This window comes from Eumetopias jubatus, unplaced genomic scaffold, assembly GCF_037043125.1.
Source record: "Eumetopias jubatus isolate StellerSeaLion01/CBP00866 unplaced genomic scaffold, mEumJub1_p1.0 scaffold_6, whole genome shotgun sequence".
Classification (NCBI taxonomy): Eukaryota; Metazoa; Chordata; class Mammalia; order Carnivora; family Otariidae; genus Eumetopias; species Eumetopias jubatus.
The window spans coordinates 121,797,171-121,819,316 of record NW_028274812.1 but is presented as its reverse complement, the minus strand read 5'-3'; the positions used below and the strand labels follow the sequence as shown (position 1 = coordinate 121,819,316).

Sequence of the window (22,146 nt, the reverse complement as noted above, 5' to 3'; positions counted from 1 at the left end):
TTTTTAAACTTCATTTTGGACATTTCAGGCATCTGTCAAGACAGAATAGTAAAACAAATCTTGATTGACCTGTTGGCCAGCTTCAACAGTTATGAGCTCATGGCCAATTTTCTTTTATCTGTACCCCTCAATTCCCTACTACCCTGGGATATATTATTTTGAAATGAATCCCAGACATGAAATCATTTCATCCATACACAGATCAGATAAGGACTGATCTAAAAAAAACCAAAACAAAACAAAACAAAAAAAACAAACCCCAAAACAAAACCACAATAACCTCATCAGATCTGGAAAAAAATTAACAATAATTTCTCAATTTCATCAAATATCTAGTCAATGTTCAGAAATCGTAAAAGCTTTTTAGGCAATTTGTTCCAATCAGGATTCAGCCAACTCTATATATTGCATTTGGTTGATATGTCTCTTAATTTTTTCTTTTCTTCCTCTAGGAATCCTTCTTCATTTTATTTGTTGAATAAATGAGATTGTTCTATAGGTATTCTCACTTTCTGGATTTTTCAGATTGCTTCCTCATGGTGTCATTTACCATGTTCCTCTGTTCCTTGTGCTTCCTATAAATTTGTGATTAATAAAATAGCTCTATCTGTTTCAGGCTTCATTTTGTTTTAATTTTGTTTGCTGCCACCAGGAGGTACATAGGGTTTGGTTGTCTCTCTTTTTATGATCTTAAGATTGAAAATTGGATTCAAGTGTTATCAGATTGATCCACTCTTTAAAAGTTTATCATAACTTTTATCATAACAAAAGTTTATCATAAACTTTTCATCTGATGGTTTTAGCATCTTTGGGAATTATTGCACTGACCTGTTATTTCCTTAAGGATTACAAATTCATGATTGTTAGCTGAAACACTAAAAAATAAAAAAATTCATCAGCTGTTTGGTTACTCTGAGAGTATAGTTCCTACAGGAAAGGCAGGATAAATTCTTGATTCTTTATCTTTTTTATTTTTTCAGAATGAGTTGGTTCCCTCACATTTTGAAAAAGTGATCAAGGGGCGCCTGGGTGGCTCAGGCATTAAGCGTCTGCCTTCGGCTCAGGTCATGATCCCGGGGTCCTGGGATCGAGCCCCGTGTTGGGCTCCCTGCTCAGCAGGGAGCCTGCTTCTCCCTCTCCCACTCCCCCTGCTTGTGTTCCCTCTCTTGCTGTGTCTCTCTTTGTCAAATAAATAAATAAAATCTTAAAAAAAAAGTGATCAATAAGATTTAAAATTTTTTTAAATTTTTATTGGTTTGAGCATATTTTATGACTTTCAACTCAGTATAGTAGTTACTATTTTTTTAATAATCAGTTTGTGCCCTGTTTGGCTGGGGAGTCTCTTCAGATGGTCTGAAGTATTGTCTGATAGTATAGATGGTCTGAAGCAGTATTACTGAAAATACTGCTTCATGATTCTCCTTTGCTCTCTGGTATGTTGAGGTGTTGCATGCTTACCCTGTGCTTTCTTATCCCAGATGTGGAGTCAGTCATTGGAAGGGAATGAAATAAATCAAATATTGAAATAATGTAAAATTTGAAGAAACTTTTTTTTTACTCTTTCCATACTTTGTTCCTGTCCTCCCTATGTGCCCCTGGCTTTTTTTGTGGTTTCTCTGTCTCATTAACTATTCAGAAGTTCATTCTATCATTGGATAAGCAGTGTAAGCAGCAGTCACATTACCTGGTGGCTTCTTATGTTCCAACAATACTATTGCTTCTGTTCAAGTTAGCACAAGGTAAGCCAATTCCCTAACATCACAAATCTTACTAGTCAGGTAGGGAAAGGTGTCTTTAAAGAATCCTCTAAAGAGGTGTCTCCTAGTCAGGAAGACATTAGAAGGACTATGTATGTATGTTCTGTAATTATGAATCTGTGAAACTTCTGTTTCTTTTTGTTTTTGTTTTTTTATTTTATTATGTTAATCACCATACATTATATCGTTAGTTTTTGATTTAGTGTTCCATGATTCATTGTTTGCGTATAACACCCAGTGCTCCATTCAGTATGTGCCCTCTTTAACACCCATCACCAGGCTAACGCATCCCCTCACCCCCCCTCCAGAACCCTCAGTTTCTTTCTCAGAGTCCATAGTCTCTCATGGTTCATCTCCCCCTCCAATTCCCCCCCCTTCATTTTTCCCTTCCTAGTATCTTTTTTTTTTTAACATATAATGTTTGTTTCAGAGGTACAGGTCTGTGATTCAACAGTCTTACACAATTCACAGCGCTTACCATAGCACATACCCTCCCCAATGTCTATCACCCAGCCACCCCATCCCTCCCAACCCACACCACTCCAGCAACCCTCAGTATGTTTCCTGAGATTAAGAATTCCTCCTATCAGTGAGGTCATATGATACATCTTTCTCTGATTGACTTATTTTGCTCAGCATAATACCCTCCATTTCCATCCACGTCATTGCAAATGGCAAGATTTCATTCCTTTTGATGGCTGCATAATATTCCATTGTGTGTGTGTGTGTGTGTGTGTGTGTGTGTGTGTGTGTATACCACATCTTTATCCATTCATCTGTCGATGGACATCTTGGCTCTTTCCACAGTTTGGCTATTGTGGACATTGTGCTATAAACATTGGGGTGCACGTACCCCTTCGGATTCCTACATTTGTATCTTTGGGGTAAATACCCAGTAGTGTGGTTGCTGGGTCATAGGGTAGCTCTATTTTCAATTTTTTGAGGAACCTCCATACTGTTTTCCAGAGTGGCCACACCAGCTTGCATTCCCACCAACAGTGAAAGAGGGTTCCCCTTTCTCCGCATCCCCGCCAACATCTGTAGTTTTCTGACTTTGTTAATTTTAGCCATTCTGACTGGTGTGAGGTGGTATCTCATTGAGGTTTTGATTTGGCTTTCCCTGATGCCGAGCGATGTTGAGCACATTTTCATGTATCTGTTGGCCATTTGGCTGTCTTCTTTGGAAAAATGTCTGTTCATGTCTTCTGCCCATTTCTTGATTGGATCGTTTGTTCTTTGGGTGTTGAGTTTGATAAGTTCTTTATAGATTTTGGATACTAGCCCTTTATCTGATATGTCATATGCAAATGTCTTCTCCCATTCTGTCGGTTGTCTTTTGGCTTTGTTGACTGTTTCTTTTGCTGTGCAAAAGCTTTTTATCTTGATAAAGTCCCACTAGTTCATTTTTGCCCTTGCTTCCCTTTCCTTTGACAATGTTTCTAGGAAGAAGTTGCTGTGGCTGAGGTCGAAGAGGTTGCTCCCTCTGTTCTCCTTTAGGATTTTGATGGACTCCTAGCTCACATTTAGGTCTTTCAACCATTTTATTTTTGTGTGTGGTGTAAGGAAATGGTCCAGTTTCATTCTTTTGCATGTGGCTGTCCCATTTTCCCAACACCATTTGTTGAAGAGACTGTCTTTTTTCCATTAGACATTCTTTCCTGCTTTGTCAAAGATTAGTTGACTATAGAGTTGAGGGTCCATTTCTGGGCTCTGTATTCTGTTCCATTGATCTATGTGTCTGTTTTTGTGCCAGTACCATACTGTCTTGATGATGACAGCTTTGTAATAGAGCTGGAAGTCCGGAATTGTGATTCCACCAGCTTTGCTTTTCTTTTTCAACGTTCCTCTGGCTATCAGGGTCTTTTCTGTTTCCATTCAAATTTTAGATTTATTTGTTCCATTTTGTTGAGAAAAGTTGATGGTCTTTTGATAGGGATTGCATCAAATGTGTAGATTGCTCTAGGTAGCATTGACATCTTCACAATATTTGTTCTTCCAATCCATGAGCATGGAACGTTCTTCCATTTCTTTGTGTCTTCCTCAATTTTTTTCATGAGTATTTTGTAGTTTTCTAAGTACAGATTCTTTGCCTCTTTGGTTAGATTTATTCCTAGGTATCTTATGGTTTTGGGTACAATTGTAAATGGGATCGACTCCTTAATTTCTCTTTCTTCTGTATTGTTGTTGGTGTATAGGAATGCCACTGATTTCTGTGTATTGATTTTATATCCTGCCTTTACTGAATTCCTGTATGAGTTCTAGCAGTTTTGGGGTGGAGTCTTTTGGGTTTTCCACATAAAGTATCATATCATCTGCAAAGAGTGAGAGTTTGACTTCCTCTTTGCCGATTTTGATGCCTTTGATTTCTTTTTGTTGTCTGATTGCTGTGGCTAGGACTTTTAGTACTTCATTAAATAGCAGTGGTGGTAGTGGACATCCCTGCTGTGTTCCTGACCTTAGGGGGTAGCTCTCAGTTTTTCCCCATTGAGAATCTCTTTGCGGTGGGTTTTCATAGATGGCTTTTATGATATTGAGATATGTACCCTCTATCCCTATACTCTGAAGAGTTTTCATCAAGAAAGGATGCTGTACTTTGTCAAATGCTTTTTCTGCATCTATTTGGAGGATCATATAGTTCTTGTTCTTTCTTTTATTAATATATTGTATCACATTGATTGATTTGCAGATGTTGAACCAACGTTGCAGCCCAGGGATAAATCATCCCACTTGGTCGTGGTGAATAATCCTTTTAATGTACTGTTGGATCCTATTGGGTAGTGTTTTGGTGAGAATTTTTGCATCCATATTCATCAGGGATATTGGTCTGTAATTCTCCTTTTTGATGGGGTCTTTGTCTGGTTTGGGGATCAAGGTAATGGTGGCCTCATAAAACGAGTTTGGAAGTTTTCCTTCTATTTCTATTTTTGGAACAGTTTCAGAAGATTAGGTATTAATTCTTCTTTAAGTACTTGGTAGAATTCCTCTGGGAAGCCATCTGGCCCTGGACTTTTGTTTGTTGGGAAATTTTTGATGACTGCTTCAATATCCTTAGTGGTTATAGGTCTGTTCAGGTTTTCTCTTTCTTCCTGGTTCAGTTTTGGTAGTTGATACATCTCTAGGAATGCATCCATTTCTTCCAGGTTATCTAATTTGCTGGCATATGAGCATTGCTCATAATATGTTCTTAGAATTGTTTGTATTTCTTTGGTGTTGGTTGTGATCTCTCCTCTTTCATTCATTTTTTTATTTGGGTCATTTCTTTTTTCTTTTTGGTAAGTCTGGCGAGGGGTTTATCAATCTTATTAATTCTTTCAGAGAACCAGCTCCTAGGTTCGTTGATCTTTTCTACTGTTCTTTTGGTTTCTATTTCATTGATTTCTGCTCTGGTCTTTCTTATTTATCTTCTCCTGCTGGGCTTAGGCTTTATTTGCTGTTCTTTCTCCAAGTCCTTTAGGTGTAGGGTTAGGTTGTGTATTTGAGATCTTTCTTGTTTCTTGAGAAAGGCTTGTATTGCTAAATACTTTCCTCTTAGGACTGCCTTTGCTGCATCCCAAAGATTTTGAACAGTTGTGGTTTCCTTTTCATTGGTTTCCATGAATTTTTTTAATTCTTCTTTAATTTACTGGTTGACCCATTCATTCTTTAGTAGAATGCTCTTTAGCCTCCATGTACTTGAGTTCTTTCCAACTTTCCTCTTGTGATTGAATTTTAGTTTCAAAGCATTGTGGTCTGAAAATAAGCAGGGAATGATGCTAGTCTTTTGGTACCGGTTGAGACCTGATTTGTGACCTGGGATGTGATCTATTCTGGAGAATATTCCACAGGCACTAGAGAAGAATGTGTATTCCGTTGCTTTGGGATAGAATGTTGTGAATATATCTGTGCAGTCCAATTGTTCCAGTGTGTCATTTAAAGTCTTTATTTCCTTGTTGATCTTTTGCTTAGATGTCCATTTCAGTGAGGGAGTGTTAAAGTCCCCTACTATTATTGTATTGTTGTCAATGTGTTTCTTTGCTTTTGTTATTAATTGGCTTATATAATTGGCTGCTCCCATGTTAGGGGCATAGATATTTACAATTGTTAGCTCTTCTTGTTGGATAGACCCTTTAAGTAGGATATAGTGTCCTTCCTCATCTCTTATTAGAGTCTTTGGTTTAAAATCTAATTTGTCCGATATAAGGATTGCCACCCCAGCTTTCTTTTGGTGTCCATTAGCATGGTAAATAGTTTTCCACCCCCTCACTTCCAGTCTGGAGGTGTCTTTGGGTCTAAAATGAGCCTCTTGCAGACAGCATATCAGTGGGTCTTGTTTTTTTTTTTTTTGTCCAATCTGTTACCCTGTGTCTTTTGATTGAGGCATTTAGCCCATTTACATTTAGGGTAACTATTGAAAAATATGAATTTAGTGCCATTGTATTACCTGTAAGGTGACTGTTACTGTGTATTGTCTGTGTTCCTTTCTGGTCTATGTTACTTTTAGGCTCTCTCTTTGCTTAGAGGACCCCTTTCAATATTTCTTGTAGGGCTGGTTTCGTGTTTGCAAATTCCTTTAGTTTTTGTTTGTCCTGGAAGTTTTTTTATCTCTCCTTCTATTTTCAATGACAGCCTAGCTGGATGTAGTATTCTTGGCTGCATGTTTTTATCATTTAATGCTCTGAATATATCATTCCAGTCCTTTCTGGCCTGCCAGGTCTCTGTGGATAGGTCTGTTGCCAGTCTAATGTTTCTGCCATTGTAGGTTACAGATCTCTTCTCCTGAGCCGCTTTCAGGATTTTCTCTCTGTCTTTGAGTCTCGTAAGTTTTACTATTAGATGTCGGGATGTTGACCTATTTTTAATGATTTTAAGGGGGATTCTCTGTGCCTCCTGGATTTTGATGCCTGTTTCCTTCCCCAAATTAGGAAGTTCTCTGCTATAATTTGTTCCAGTATACCTTCTACCCCTCTCTCTCTTTCTTCTTCTTCTGGGATCCCAATTATTCTAATATTGTTTCGTCTTATGGTATCACTTATCTCTCGAATTCTGCCCACGTGATCCAGTAGTTGTTTATCTCTCTTTTTCTCAGCTTCTTTATTTTCCATCATTTGGTCTTCTATATCACTATTTCTTTCTTCTGCCTCATTTATCCTAGCAGTTAGAGCCTCCATTTTTTATTGCACCTCATTAATAGCCTTTTTGATTTTGGCTTGGTTAGAATTTTAGTTCTTTTATTTCTCCAGAAGGGTTTTCTCTAATATCTTCCATGCTTTTTTCAAACCCAGCTAGTATCTTTGATATTGTCATTCTGAACTCTAGTTCCGACATCTTAACTAATGTCCGCGTTGATTAGGTCCCTGGCAGTCGGTACTGCCTCTTGTTCTTTTGTTGAGGTGATTTTTTCAGATTTGTCATTTTGTCCAGAGGAAAATCGATGAATGAGAGATCAAAATGCTAATAGGGTAACAACGACCCCAGACAAATAGACACTAAAAAAATCAAAAGAGACCTGAAACTGGGGGAAAAGAAAGGGAAAGAAATGCCATCTCTGTGTCTCTCCCCCAGTACTAGGAGAAAACTTCAGAAATAAAGAGTTTAGTAAATATTTGTTGGATTAATTACATGCAACTTCCTTAACCATTTTGTCTTAAACGGCAAAAGCCCACCCCAAAATACTTTAGTACAGCTTAATAATAAGCCATTTTGAAAACTGTTGAATATCACAGTGGAAAACTTTTGAGTATGGGTTTTTAAAACAACGTCATCTTGAACATTTTCTGGGAATCTCCATTAGAAGGGAGACTGACAGGCCTGGGAGGGGCTCAGACACCTGACATACCCTCCCCTCCAGAGCTGAGGAAACCCAGCCCAGGTGAAGGGTTATTGAAGGTCCTGGAGCACCATGTGATTGACCTAACTGGGACTTTTCTCTTTCTGCCTCAATTTATCATTTATCAGCAAGCTAATTAATGTGGTAAACTCTGTATTGTATAGACAGTCCAACAGTGATACTGTTTGAATCCAAAACTCAGTTTGCCCCTAAGTTTTAAGTGATTGGAACAATAGACATCAACAAAGCAGTTTGTGTCTATAGGAGTGAGTTAAACATAGTGTTAATAAAATCTTTATATCATCTGAGATATTTATTTGGGATATGGATTTTGTATCAATTTACTTCAATTTTGTGATAATGTATAATACTGATAAAAATGTTTGAGTGACAACCAAAGTAAATTCATAAATATATATTTGAAAACCCTTTTTTCATTTTTGAAATTGCTGTCATTTCTGATTGCAAATGGTGTAACAACCTATGATTATCATTACAAGAACTTTAAGAATTATATGTAGAATGCATATCACCTTTAGCAAGTTTGTGTATTGAAGGAGCTTAATAGGTTTTATGAAATCACAAAAAGCCACCTTCAGGGAGTTTAATATGGTGGATATGAAAAAGATTAACATTCTTGTACTCTACAGTAAAGCTGGGTTGTATTAATGAAAAGAAAAATTGGTGTATATTCTTGGACTTTTTTCTCTTTTTTGATTTGTGCTGTGGCTTTTTTTTTTTTTTTGCTAAGGAAAACTGATAAATTCCCCCCTTTTTTTTTAAACTAGAGCAAGTGCTACTTTTAGACATGTATGCCCATATCCAACAAGACTATACTTAATGTTAAGTGAAGTGCTTTTGGTGGGGCACACAGTCTTTCACCATTGGAAAACTGGCAGTGCCCACTAAAGATAAATTTGCATTTCTGCAATGACCCAGTTCTGTTACCTAAGAGAAATGAGTGTTTATGCTTACCAAAGACAACAACAATATTCATAGCAGCTTTATTTAAAATAGCTAAAAATTGAGACGCCTCAGTCGGTTAAGCATCTGCCTTCAGCTCAGGTCATGATCCCAGGGTCCTGGGATCCATCCCTGCATTGGGCTCCTTGTTCAGCAGGAAGCTTGCTTCCTCTCTGCCTGCTGCTCCCCCTGGTTGTGCTTTCTCTCTCTCTCTCTGACAAATAAATAAATAAATAAAATATTTTTAAAAATTTAAAAAATAGCTAAAAATTGGAAACAATTCGGATGTCTGTCAGCAGTTAGAATGGATACATAAATCATGGTGTGGTCATTCAGTGAGATTTGTATAGCAACGAGAATGACCATACTCTCTTATATGCAACAACACTAATGGTTCTTACAGATACACTGTTGAGGGAAGGAAGCCAGATTCGAAAGAGTACTGTCTGTTTCTTTATGAGTCCATTATTTCATTTATATGAAAGCCAACACATGGATCAATGGAGAGAGAGAGATCTGAATAATGATTTCGTTTTAGACAGGGATATTTTCTGGGAAGGACTACCAAGAAAGCCTGCTGGGATGCTGGATATAAATATTCTCTTGATGTGGATGGTGGTTCTATGTGTGTATACAAATGTAAAAACTCATCAGGTTATACACTTAAGATTTATGTATTTACTATAAATTATACCTATTTTTTTCACTTCATTTTGTTTTTATTATAGCATGTTTGCTTAATTTACAGCAAGCAGAAAATAAGCTGGGTCTTGTTTTGATCCAAACATTGATGTTTTAAAGTTTGTACACAATATTTGTTTTTTTTTCTTTTTTCTTAAATTTTATTTTATTTTGTTGTGTTAGTCACCGTACAATATATCATTAGTTTTTGATGTAGTGATCCACAATTTGTTTAAAAGAACATATTAAAAATTCCTTTTTAGAAGCTTCTGAATTAAAATACAAAGTTTAACCCCACAACTTTCCTCTTTTGTAGAACTGCAAACTACTGCTACAGTTTAAATAGACTTTTTGTCTATTTAACTCTCTACAGTTTAAACTGTACATCTAGGAAAATCTAAAAAATTTAGACATTTAGTTTGCTTCCATATCTTGACTATTGTATATAATGTTACAATAAATATAGGGATGCATATGATCTTTTTGAATTAGTGTTTTTATTTTCTTTGGGTAAATACCCAGTAGTGGAATTACTAGATTGTATGTTATTGCTATTTTTAATTTTTTGAGGAATCTCCATACTGTTTTGCACAGTGATTTTACCAATTTACATTCCCACCAACAGTGCACAAGGGTTCCCTTTTCTTCAAATCCTGACCAACACTTTTTATTTCTTGTCCTTTTGATACTAATTGTTCTGACTAGTGTGAGGTGATAACACAGATGGACCTAAAGGATATTATGCTAAGTAAAATAAGTTAGACACAAAAAGACAAATACCCTAACGATTTCACCTATATGTGGAATCTAAAAACAAACAACCAGAAACAGACCCTATATAAATAAAAAGAACAAACTGTTGTTTGCCAGAAGGGAGAGGGATGGGAGGATAGACAAAATGAGTGAAGGGGAGTGGGAGGCTCAGGCTTCCAGTTATGGAATGAATAAGTCACAGGGATGAAAGGTATAGCATGGGGAATGTAGTCAATGGTATTCTGAGAGTGTTGTATGTTAACAGATGGTAAGTACACTTATGAGCATAGCATAATAGAATTGTTAAATCACTATGTTGTACACCTCAAACTGATGTGACATTTTTTATCAACTGTACATCAATTAAAAAAAATTTCTTAAATTGGACTTTAAAATCCAAGTTACCTATTGGCTTTTCTCTGCCTTCAATTTTATTACAACTTCATTGTTTTTAATTTCAACACTTTTTTTAGTTTAATGGCTAAAACAGATTTTATTTCTTAAGTTGTATATGGAGCCATATGTTGAGAGTAGGCACTTTACCTTATTATTTGTTTGCTGTGCTCCACAGTGGTGATTCCAGTTATAGGGATGCAACAGCCGCTCCATAACATTGACAGTACCATCTGTCATGGGTCAGACAGTGGTAGAGCACTTTCTGTGTGTTTGTTCAGTGAATCACAGAGGCCCACACAGCCAACTAGGGGAGCCAGGATTCTAATTCAGTCAGGCCCTTGTGCCGTGTTCTTCAGCCTGGCTTCTCTCATAAGCATTTATTAATTTTGATTTAATCAATGTCATTTTATTAAAAAAAAACCCTGAGATTTTGAAATTGAACAGTTACTACAGACCTGTTTATGAAATGTTATATACAAATGTAATAAAACATTGCAAGTGTAAAACAAAATGCATCCATTTGCATAGATAGAATGAATTTTATTTTCTTGTCTCTTTCACTTTGCTAATTGAAGTTGCCTTCTAATGAAACAAATTTTTTCTGCCAAAAGACTAAATTGAAACAAATGAGTTCGATTTATTAGCTGATGTTAAATGATTAAATGGCTACCTTTAGGTCTGAAATTCAGTGTATCATGTTTCAAATGATGAAACTGATATTCTATGCTAAATATATAAAGTGTTCTGTAATATTCTATGTTAGTGTAATTCATAATCTGTTTTACCAATCAGACTTTAACTTTGAAATGGGAGATGTTGTGATATCTTTGCTCATTTTTGAGACTTGAAAGCTATTTATCTATGATGTATATGAATTCTAAACTGTTATGAATATAAATCCTTTCTTACAAATGGAAAACATAAGCCATGAAATAATTTTACTGTTATTTTCACTACTGGCCATATGTTCTCTTTTCATAGGACAGAGTTTTCCTATTCATATTTAAAAACTAGGAGATCATATCCCGAGAAAGAAAATAGAGAACTGTAAAGGTTGAGATTATTCATTCATATACTACATATGAAGGGCATCCTCTCCTCAAGTGTTCATTTTAAAAATCTCTGATATGGCAAAAGACATTTATCTGTTTAGGAAAAGAGATCAATTTAGGAATGAACAAACTAAAACATGAAGACCTGGAACTTAAAACCCTTTCTCTATTCCAACAAAAGCTAATTTTGTTGCAAAATATTTAGGCCTTTCTGTCTGTCTGCCAATATTGATAGTTTCTGGTTGCCTTCTTTTAATAGGCAGTAATTTCAATAATGTGTCTTCAGAGTGTAATTGAATAGACAATTTATTTAGAAAAAAATACCCCAAAGTTCTTTCATGTAGTGTTTCAGTTTGACCCAAAAAAAAGTACATTGTGGGATATTTATAGTATTTTTCAATCTATTTTTATCTGTAGACTAGGACTGATAACTGATTTAGGTCATGGGGGTTAAAAACAGGAAATGTGGTTTATAAAGTAGGTAGTATCTCCAGAGTTTCCAAAGTTTGATTTCTTATAGTATTGACTGAAGAGTATCATGTTTCAAAACAACATTAGGCAGGATACCTTGAAATCAGTCTGTGTTTAAAGGAGTTGTCTGTCCAATTATGACAGGAAATGCTTCATGGAAAAGTTTGCATTCTTGGTATAGGTTCGAACAGTACAGCAGTTGTTTTCTGTAATTGCACAGTGCTCTTTCTCCCTAGCTCTTTTTTAGCTGGTTTTTTTACAGTTAGATTGAGTATAAGTCTTGTGTAAATTTTAATAAATTTTCTTTGATCTTTGTGTTTTGGTTAAAATTTTATTTTAGTGCTTAGTTTTGTCATTATCATAATTGAGGAGGAGCACATATTATAGTTATTAACTATAGTAATTAGAGAATCCAAGTTAAGAAAATAAAAAGGCATGAAGAAGCAGAGTTATAATTTTGTATGGCTTTGAATGACAGCTTGGCAAAACTGATCAAAACAAAACCTTTGACTCAGCAATCCCACTTCTAGGAAGATACCTTACATAAATTATTCTATGAGAACACAAGGATTGATATTCATTGCAGCATTATTTATAGTAGTATGTACTGAAAGGCAATGTAATTGTCTAATAGTAGGAGAATAAATTATGAATAGAATAAAATTAATAAATTAGAATAAATAGCAATAAATAAATTGTGGTACATCTATAACATAGAATACCAGGCAACCATTGAAAATGATAAGGTAGATATGTATACACTGGCATGGGAAAATGTTTGTGACATATTACAAAATGAAGTAAGCAAGTTTCAAGAAGGAACGTGTAGTGTAATCTCGTTCCTGAGGGGTAAAAATTTATATTCATAAGAAGAGATTTGGAAAATACATACCAAACTAGGGCGAAGGATGAAGGAGTTTATTGGACTTTTATTTGTTATTATGAAAACATATACTTCGGTGTTTTAATTATTTTTGATGAGCATTTAATTTTTTTTCAAAATAAAAAATCAAGAAGAAAGATTGATAAATCCAAAATGTTCACTGTTCTGTTTTTTAATATGGACATTCTTTAGAGAAGTTCTGCCTAGCAGTTTGTCCAAATTTTTAATTATAAGAAGAATGAAATGTGCTTATGTAACACTGTTTAATGTATAAAACATTTTCCCATATTTCAAAGAAAACTTGAAGCTCCACGAATTAGCTGATTTTCCAGCTAAGATGTAAATCCAGTTCATTCCATACACACCTGTATATTATCTACTATAGCTTATTGCTAGGCATTATTCCATGAGATTGGCACAAAAACAACACTAAGATCCTTTCAACATGTCAGGGGACCGTTTTTCTCATAAACGGTGCTGAGGATTTCATCAAACAGCCCTCTGTTTACCAATGTGGGTTTTAGTGTTTGCCGGACTTTTTTCCTTCATGCAATTTCTTGTGGTGTTTTAGAGACAGTGTAAGGCTCTCTCGCATGTGCAAAATGGTCATGTTTTCTTAAATCTGGTAGTGTCCCCATTAGAATGTATGCCCTGTGAGGAGAGGGGCTTTATTTCTTATGAATGTGTTTTTTGTTTTTTGTGTTTTTTTTGGTCTCTGCTATCTCCCCAGCACCTGGGAAAGAGTCTGGCATGTAATAGTAATAGGCACTCGGTAAATATTTTTAGTAGTATGCCTATTCCAAAACCAAGGCCCCCTTATTTGATTAAAAGGAGAAACTGACAAGTATAGCAAGAAAAAAGATTTCTTTTCCACTTTCATGTATGAAAATCAAGACCTTCATTATTGGAGAAGATGGTACGAGGTCCAGACCCAATTACAGGAAGCCCACCCTGCGAGAAGAAGCCTACAGGTTCTTGCTCAGAGCAGAGATGAGCTTTGTTTTCTCCATGGGGAATTTCCACACTGGGCTACTAGATTAATTGCTAAGTGATAGTCTAGATTGATACTGTGTGGGTGGGGACACTTTTTTGGTCAAATATCATGACACATTCTAATTTTATATTCAGAGAGTAGAGGAGATACATATTGTAAATACTTAGAAGTTGTTCTCATTCCCTTGGAAAGTTGGGGGGGTTTATCTAAGGTTAACCTTTTTAAAAACAATACTTATTACTACATCATAATAATGTAACATTTGTAACTCCAAGAAATAAGTCAGTTTGCTTTATTTTTTCTTTGTGCACTGTTCACATGGACAGCTCACATCCTAGTAGTACTGTAAATGTGGCATTTATGGCCCACTTAATGTTGGAGCTAAAGCTAAAACCCTGGTTTCCTAACACATTTACTAAGTGTTCATTATGTTCTAAGATATCTGAGCTTCTTCCTGAGTATCTAGCATATAGTGAGCATTCAGTAAATGTAAAGTTTGATTATTTGAAATAAGCTATTTGCTAAGTAACCAGAAAAACAAAGCATATTTGGAAAACATGTATTTAGACTCAGTATCCCATTCTCCTATACTTAGTTTATTCAAATTATATTTTTCAAATGGATCCTGTAATATTATTTCAACAGGACTGTTCTGTTTTCTTAAATCCTATGAGAAATAAGAGATGCATGCTTTAGCAGAGAGCATCTCCTTTACACATAAACTGAGGCATTTACATTTTTAGTGGATGATGGCTCAAGTACAAAATTATATATTATAGAATGCTAAATACATTGAAAATTTTCTCTGATATATTTGTTCACTCATTCATTCCCTTATCACTTTATTTAAGAGGGTCAAGGGAACTTACTAGTGAGCAAGACATGCATAGTGTTTGCCTTTTTTCTTCATTCATAAATATTTTTGAACTTGTGCCTCAGACCAGCCACTGTAATAGGTAGTCAGGATACAAAGATGTGGTAAGTGAAGGGGGATGCCTATGCCTGTGGAGTTAACAATCTAGCAGGGTAGATAGTTATTAATTAAGTAGTCATATAAATCAATGGAAAGCTGCTACAGTGGGAGGAGAGGGAGTTGGCGCTGAGAGGATGTAAGAGGGGATCTAGGGGTACCACCTCTGAAATACAAGGGAGAGTCAGTGGGTTGTAACCGGTAATACTGCCTCCCATTTGCTGACTCCCTGCTCTCTGACAGATGTACTGTTAGCCTCTTAGAAATGTTATTTCACTTAATAAATGGTATCTCTATTTTATAAATGAGAAAGCTACACGGTTAGAGCTGAAACTTGCCCCCAAGGTGACTGGTTAGTAAGTAACATGAGTATTTGAGGTCAGCACCTGCATCTGCCTTCTGTTCACATGTATAATTCTGATTTACTCAGGCCATTTCTCAGGTGTCCCCATAGAAGCCAGGTCTTCCCTAACCATTGCTGTATGTTATGTTCAGCCGTTCTTTCCAAACCACTGCAAAGTGTGACAAAACGGTTCCACTAAAATTCTAACTTCTAGAGAATTCTGTGTAAACTAGCAAAATAAGTGTATAGTCAAAGACAAATCTCCAGTTATTGCACATCCCAGTAACATTTGATATTGTGCCTGGGCTGTCATGCTCTAATGTGCACATTCAGCTCTTCAGAGATTGTTGGTGCCACTCAAAAGAACTTTACCTACAGTTGGGGTATGCTGCAGCCAGGGGACAATCATGATGGGTTACAATATCCAAACTTCTAAACTGTGTGTTTCAGAGAAAGAAATTGGTGCTCTTCTGCTAGTTTTCATACCTTTTACCCAACTATTTATGTCTTTCTTTAAAAAGTACCTAAAATATGTGTACTGTTTTGTAATCTACAAAATGCCCTCTACCACCAAGATAAGCTCTCTTAGAGTGGGGCCATATCTGTTTTGCTCACTTTTGTATACCACCACCTGGCAGTGCCTAGCACATAATTGATGCACAACAAATATTTAAAGAATAAGGGAATAAATATATATGACATTTTTGTAACAGTTTTGATAGCAAAACAGACATTGTAATCTCTACGTTTTGTAAACTAGGCTGTTGTCTAAAAGGTGAACTGATTTTTGTCTAGGGCCATATCATTAGTATATAAATAAGCCAGAACCTCAATCCCAAGTCTTCTGGCTTTACCTGGAGTGTTCTTTCTGTCACCTCAATGAACTTAAAAGTCATCATCAACCATTAATGTTAATAACATTAAACTAGAATAAAATGTAGTGGGAAGAAAACATAAACTACCAAAATTAACTACAAAATCGTCCCTTTGTCATAGTCATCACAGACCTTTTGAAAATAGTACCATAACCAAAAATCAAATCCTGGTCCTGCCCCCATGGACCATGGTCCCTTTAAACTCTGGCATCCGCTTCAAGGCCTCAGGCACTTTAATAACAAAATTTATCTACAGCTCTTCTCTGACAGCTATAGGATCTTTCTTGGCATTCTTACTACCTCTTTCTTGCTTTCCAAATCTAACCCATTCCATTCAAGGAAGTTAGCCAGCTGTCAGTGAAATCATAGGGAAGACCAAAACTTTACATTTTACAAAACCCAAATCTGTTTCTTTCAACTCTGAGTAATTGAATTTCTGTCCTTTTGGCATGATTTCCATGTACTTTCCTCTTCCAGGTCAGTAAAGAGCAAATTTGTCACTCTAGCCACTAAAAAGAAGATTGCTACCTTCTGTCAGCTGTGTTTTGAAGGGATCCTTTGACACCAGTACCACATGAGCAAGCAAGGCAAGCCCTGGCATCCTACCATTGTTACAGGCTTTTTGGGGTACACATTTTTAAAAGAATTGACATTTGGATTTGGAGCAACATTTTAAAACAGAAAACTCACCAGGCACTTAAACCCAAGGGGTTAATCTGTGTTTAGTTTTTTAGAAACACATCTGAAGGTCTCAGTGTGGACCCCTGAGTGGAGTAGGGTAGGTGCTAGGGAGGGTAGACTAGTGAGTAGGGTGTGATAATGGTTTGTTTCTCCTTCAGCTGATAACAGGCTGTAGAGTGGAGTAAAGAGAAAGGAATTGAAATTCTTAACTAGGAAGACCACAAAGATCTTATCTGTCTGATGTTTATGAACCTTCAGACCTCAGTCCCTAGACACGGACGCTGTCTGGTCTCTAGGTCCAGTGACCTTTCTCTACCCTTCCCCAATACTATTCTTTAACTTTTCAAGAACTTAAAAAAAAAAATAGAAATTGTAAGTAAATGTTTCATAAATTAGTATAAATTGCAAAGTTTTTGTTTTGTTTTTTACAATATAAAACCCTTTCATATCACGTATTTGCTACATGCAACTTAGACACATATGTGAATACCAGTACCTTAGGATAAAATTCAAAACTGTGACTTTGGGGTCTTAACACATATTGAGGATATACACATACTCTTCTTGAAGGACCTAATGTCTCACTACCTCTGATGTATGCCTTTCAGGGTCCACCATAGAGTAGAATCTCAACAAATTGATGTTAAATGAATTAATGAGAACGTCAGCCATTCCCTTAGAACTAATAACAATTTCAGCCCAATATGTAATAAAAAATAATTATCTCTGTATTTAGCACAGTGGGTAACTTTAGAGAGAGGCAACCAATGATTTATTTTTTATTTAAAAATTTTTATTGTTATTAACATCAGCATATGCATTGCTTTGGAAGGTTATAATAATAATTCATAAATCTCTGTCTCAAACTAAGCATGCATTTTTCAGACGTGTTCAATTTATTGCTGTCTTTTTGAACCTTTACTGACCTGACATGTGGTTTGACCAGGAGCTCTCTTTCTGTTCGTCCCTAGGGCCACAGATTTTTTTCCTTCTTTTTTTCCAGTATTACCACTTATCTCTTGAAGTGGTGGTGGTGGTTTTTTTGAAGGGGGATACAATTATTTCATTTTGTCCTGTTCATAAAAATTAAGTCTCCAAGAGATAGAAATTTTTTTTCTTCAATTTGTTCAGGTTGAAGCTATGTGTTCCTTCTAACATATTATCCTTGTGAAACCTGTGGTCAACTTAAAACAGGAAGCTTGATTTTGTTTTCATATTTTTTTATCAACAGCAATATAGTTCTAATGGCTGAAAGTATCTTGTGCTTTTATTCTTACTATTCACAGCTTTGTCTTAAGAATTATATTGAGTAATTTAGATGTATCTCTTTTACAGGGTGTTTTTATTAGTAATGCTCAGTCTGATGGGTTCTTGCCAGGAAATGTTTTTCCTATCAGGGTCAGAGTGGGAGTTGAGTTGATAGCATGTGACACTGGCTTGCTTTATTCTAAGTTTAATTTTCTGCTTTTTAGTCAGCACTCTGGCCCCACTCTTCTCTTTTACACTGAAGAATTTTAGAAGTTAAAACTGCCCTCACATTTCAAATCATCATTGCTAGAACATTGCTAGCACCCAAACTCCTGACATTTCACACATTGAAATAGTAGCATTGACAGAACCCTGGTTTTCATGAACAGCTGAGACTATTGAATTTCTTACTCTTAAGTTCCTTACATCATCACTGGCCTAAGATTGTGCATATATTTTTAGTAACTATATACATGGTATGTATGTATGTATGTATGTATGGGCTAGTCTTTCACAGTATTGCAATTTAAAAATTCTTGACCTGAGTACAGTGGTTATGAACTCTTGAACTGGAGAGCCCTTCCCTGGTTTCCTCCACTCACCCTAGGAGAACTGCCCAGAGAACAAGGGACAAGAGGAAACTTTTCACTGGGGTGATCATAGTCATCAGAAACAGATGTTACAGCCAGGTCCCCCTGTTGCCCTGACTATATATAGCAGGTGAACAATCCAAGGGAAAAACTCTGTGGTATGACTTTCCTCTTAGAGGAAGAAAGCTTTTCTGGTCTTGAGCACAAGGTAGTCTATTTCACTTTCACTTACAATAGGTTCCTGATATTTTTCTCTCCTACCTCCCAGATAAGACTTGTTGTACCTTACAATCAGTTGATTTCAACTAATTTCTGAATTATATTTGTTTGCTCATCAACAGTTTTCTCAATTTTTCCACCAGAAAAACAGAATTAATAACACCTGAACCTCCATATCCCAAAGTATATATAAATTGCCTCCTCAAAAGAAAAATAGTGTACCTATTTATATACCATAGCATATGACAGAACCAAAAGTTAGTTATATATTTAGAATCTGAAAATGTCAGTTCAGAAAGTTGATTATAGTTCTTGGCCTTTAATCTCAACTTTTCTAAATAATCAGCTTAGATAACATTATAGAAAAAGATTCTCCTTAATATTGTTACTGTTAACATCCATGATTTTACAATACAGTAAAATTTTCTGTTCTGTAGAAAAGGAATTCTCAGTATTTGCAATTAATTCTAGAAGGCATTCTGAAGTAATATTCTACTCCAAGTAAAAGTAATTTCTTTAGAGTTACAGTAAAGCAGCATTTTGTTTTAACATTTTTTTCTTACAAAATAATGATAATAAAAGTTCTTACTGAGCCCTGTGGATATTAGGACTAATCACATGCATTATCTCCTATAATCCTCACTATAAGCCTGCAAGATAGGTACTGCTCTTATACTCTGATAGAATACTGGGCTCTCAGTCTTATTGCCAGAAGTCATAGCTTGTAGGTGATGAAACTGGGGTTTGATCCAAGATAATCTGACTTCAGACTCCTGTACTGTTAAATCTCCTATACTGTCCTGAAATCTTGTATTTTGTCCAATCTTTAACTTACTTTACAGAATCAGATTTGATTTTGTCAGAAGTTTCTCCCAGAAGTAATTTTTTAAGATCAAAATGGTCATTCTGTATAACTTAACTTTTACCTTTGGAGATAAAATGTTATAATAGATATTTAGCTTTTATAAGCTTTGGTAAATATCTTCCTTCTATCTTTTTCTTTTTTTTTTTGGTCTGCTAATGTGAGTGTGTGTACACACACAGACACATACACGTGAAGAAACTGAAGGAGAGTTTTAAATTTCAATTTTGAAAGACTGACCATCAGTTTCAGAGAAATAATGACAGAAATGGAAAAACAATGAAAGAAAATGCCTAATTTAACTTTTTTTTCTTTTTAACCTGTACGAAAATAGTCCTTTTACCATTTGGCCCTCAGAAGGAAATAGACAGTGGTAGTGTTACTTTCTGTTTCTCCTTAGAAAACTCTAAGGCAGTAGTACAAAGCACAGTAATGCCGTCAAGGGAGATGGTAGCTTCTTTCCATTAACTGCCTGTTTTTCCCTCCCTCATCTTGATTTCAGGTGTCAGAAACTATTTAAAAGAAGCATTGGTGAATATAATTGCTGTGCATGCAGAGGTAAGCTATCATTAGATGTTCCTGAGAAATATGGGTAACTAGAAAAAAGAAAAAGAGGCAAATTTGATGGTTTTTATGGTAGTCTTTTTTCCCTTCAGAATATATCTTGAGTATAAATAAAACACAACTCTGTCTTCATGCATGCACACACACACGTGTGCTTTTTAACTATGAGAGTTTTTTTTCTGAAATTGTGTGTGTTTAAAACTAAATTCATTAATGTTCAAAAGGTAAGGAGAAGAGAGATTTGAAAAGATGTTTTTTCCTTATCTTGAATTGAAAGGTATATTAAATCCCTTATCTTGGAAAATTCATTAACCTTTTTTTAACCAGGATACAAATAAGCACTGGTGTCTTATTCATGTAGCAATGTGTTCTTACATAGAGCCTGGGATTCCAGAAAACTAGACTTGTTAGAAAGATAGGCTGAAAGGGCAGCCTGAGGTTAGGAAGCAGGTGCATGGTTTCCTATCAGCAGCTGACTAGGTACATGTAGATGTTGATGCCTCTGGTTCTTGCTAAAGCTTGCCCTCACTTGGAGCATTATCATCTTAAGCCTTACATTAACCTCCTTTGTTAACATCCTTCTTAGAAGGACTCTTCTAAGGAACATCAAAAGAGGTGCGGCTATCACTATTATCACCACTATGAGTACCTATTCTATAATTTCACAATCCATTACTCACTGCTTTGCCAGTACTTTCAGAGTTGTTATAGCTCATAGACTGATGGGTGACCAGATAAAACGGGGCCCACCAAAGAGGTTATCATTAGATAATTTCCACTGTTGCTTGAGTGCCTTTTAAGCTGTATGGAGCTGATGTAGGTGTATTTAGTTTATACCACTGTCTTCATCCAAAATTATCAGAGGTTGTCAAGGTAAACTGGAAAAACATGGATAATCCAGGCTAAAACAAAAGAGTAACCAAAGGAAACAGAGAATGCTATCTTGTTCCTAAATTTGGCTCTAAGTTTGAAGCAACTAGAGCAGAAAGAGAAATATAGTATGTTATAGTTTTCATTTCTTAATAAAGGAAAACACATACATTCCTTTATAAATATAGTTTATATATGATTTAACTCTGCAAGAATTTATCACATACATTTTAAAATTATTTTTATCATGATTTTATCAAAGATATACAAATGCTTTCTTATTATGTTACCTTCCAATAAAATTAGAGGATAAAATTAAATCATCAGTCAGTGAAAGCATTTCTGTGGTAGATGGACAGGTGGTAGAGGAATTGCAAAATATGTAAGCATTTTTAGTGATGATGGTGATTCTTAAAGAGGCAGCTTTTATTAATGTTCACTATCAATAACCATGATTTGTATTAGGTTTTTCAAACCCCCCTTTTAATTTTTCTCAATGACTGAAAGTAGAATTTCATTCATAATGTTTATTATTTAGTATTTCCTACATGATCTTAACTTGACAAATTTATAAATCAGCATAGTAAATTGTTTCACCACATTTTCAAATATAATAGCTCTTAGCCTGAAAATATCAAAATTCAAAGTTTGAAAATGTTTTATGTCCAATGAAAGGAAATACATATTAAATTCAGCAAATAGTAAAACCGGGGACTTTGTTGTCCAGTGCACAGTAAAGTGCCCAGTATGACATGGTGTTTGTTTTAATCTAAGAAGAGTCTGACCCAGTATGTTTTTCTTTTAATTGTGGTAAAAAACTGACACAGTATATTTTTATTTCTATAATTTCCTCTTTAAATATTTCTTTTTGTGAAAAGGGCAAGAGGAAGAAGAAATCTTTGAAACTATTTTTAGTTTGTCAATATCAACAATACCTTTCAGATTATATTTGCCAATATATTTTAAGAGGATTAGTTTTGGCATGAATCACTTAATACAACTTAAGTATAAGTCTATATCTTCCTTTCATTCATAATTATGATCCTTTAAAAATATGACTTAGAAGACCTGTGAGTTACTTCGTTTTGTGCATTTCTTTGTTTTTAACAAATTCAAGTCAGGAATGTTCCCATAATGCATCATTTCTTCTTACTTTAAACCCTTCCAT

The 22,146-nt window shown here is 35.4% G+C and overlaps 1 protein-coding gene across 4 annotated transcripts in view; it reads left to right on the top strand.

The window, feature by feature from the left end:
* Positions 1–22,146, top strand: part of EXOC2 (exocyst complex component 2) — a 287,628-nt gene that overhangs the window by 238,187 nt on the left and 27,295 nt on the right. For all 4 annotated transcript variants that reach the window (XM_028091090.2, XM_088024102.1, XM_028091088.1 and 1 more), the window contains one exon: positions 20,047–20,102. In XM_028091090.2, the coding sequence (XP_027946891.1) occupies positions 20,047–20,102 (56 nt within the window). The remainder of the gene's footprint in view (positions 1–20,046; positions 20,103–22,146) is intronic.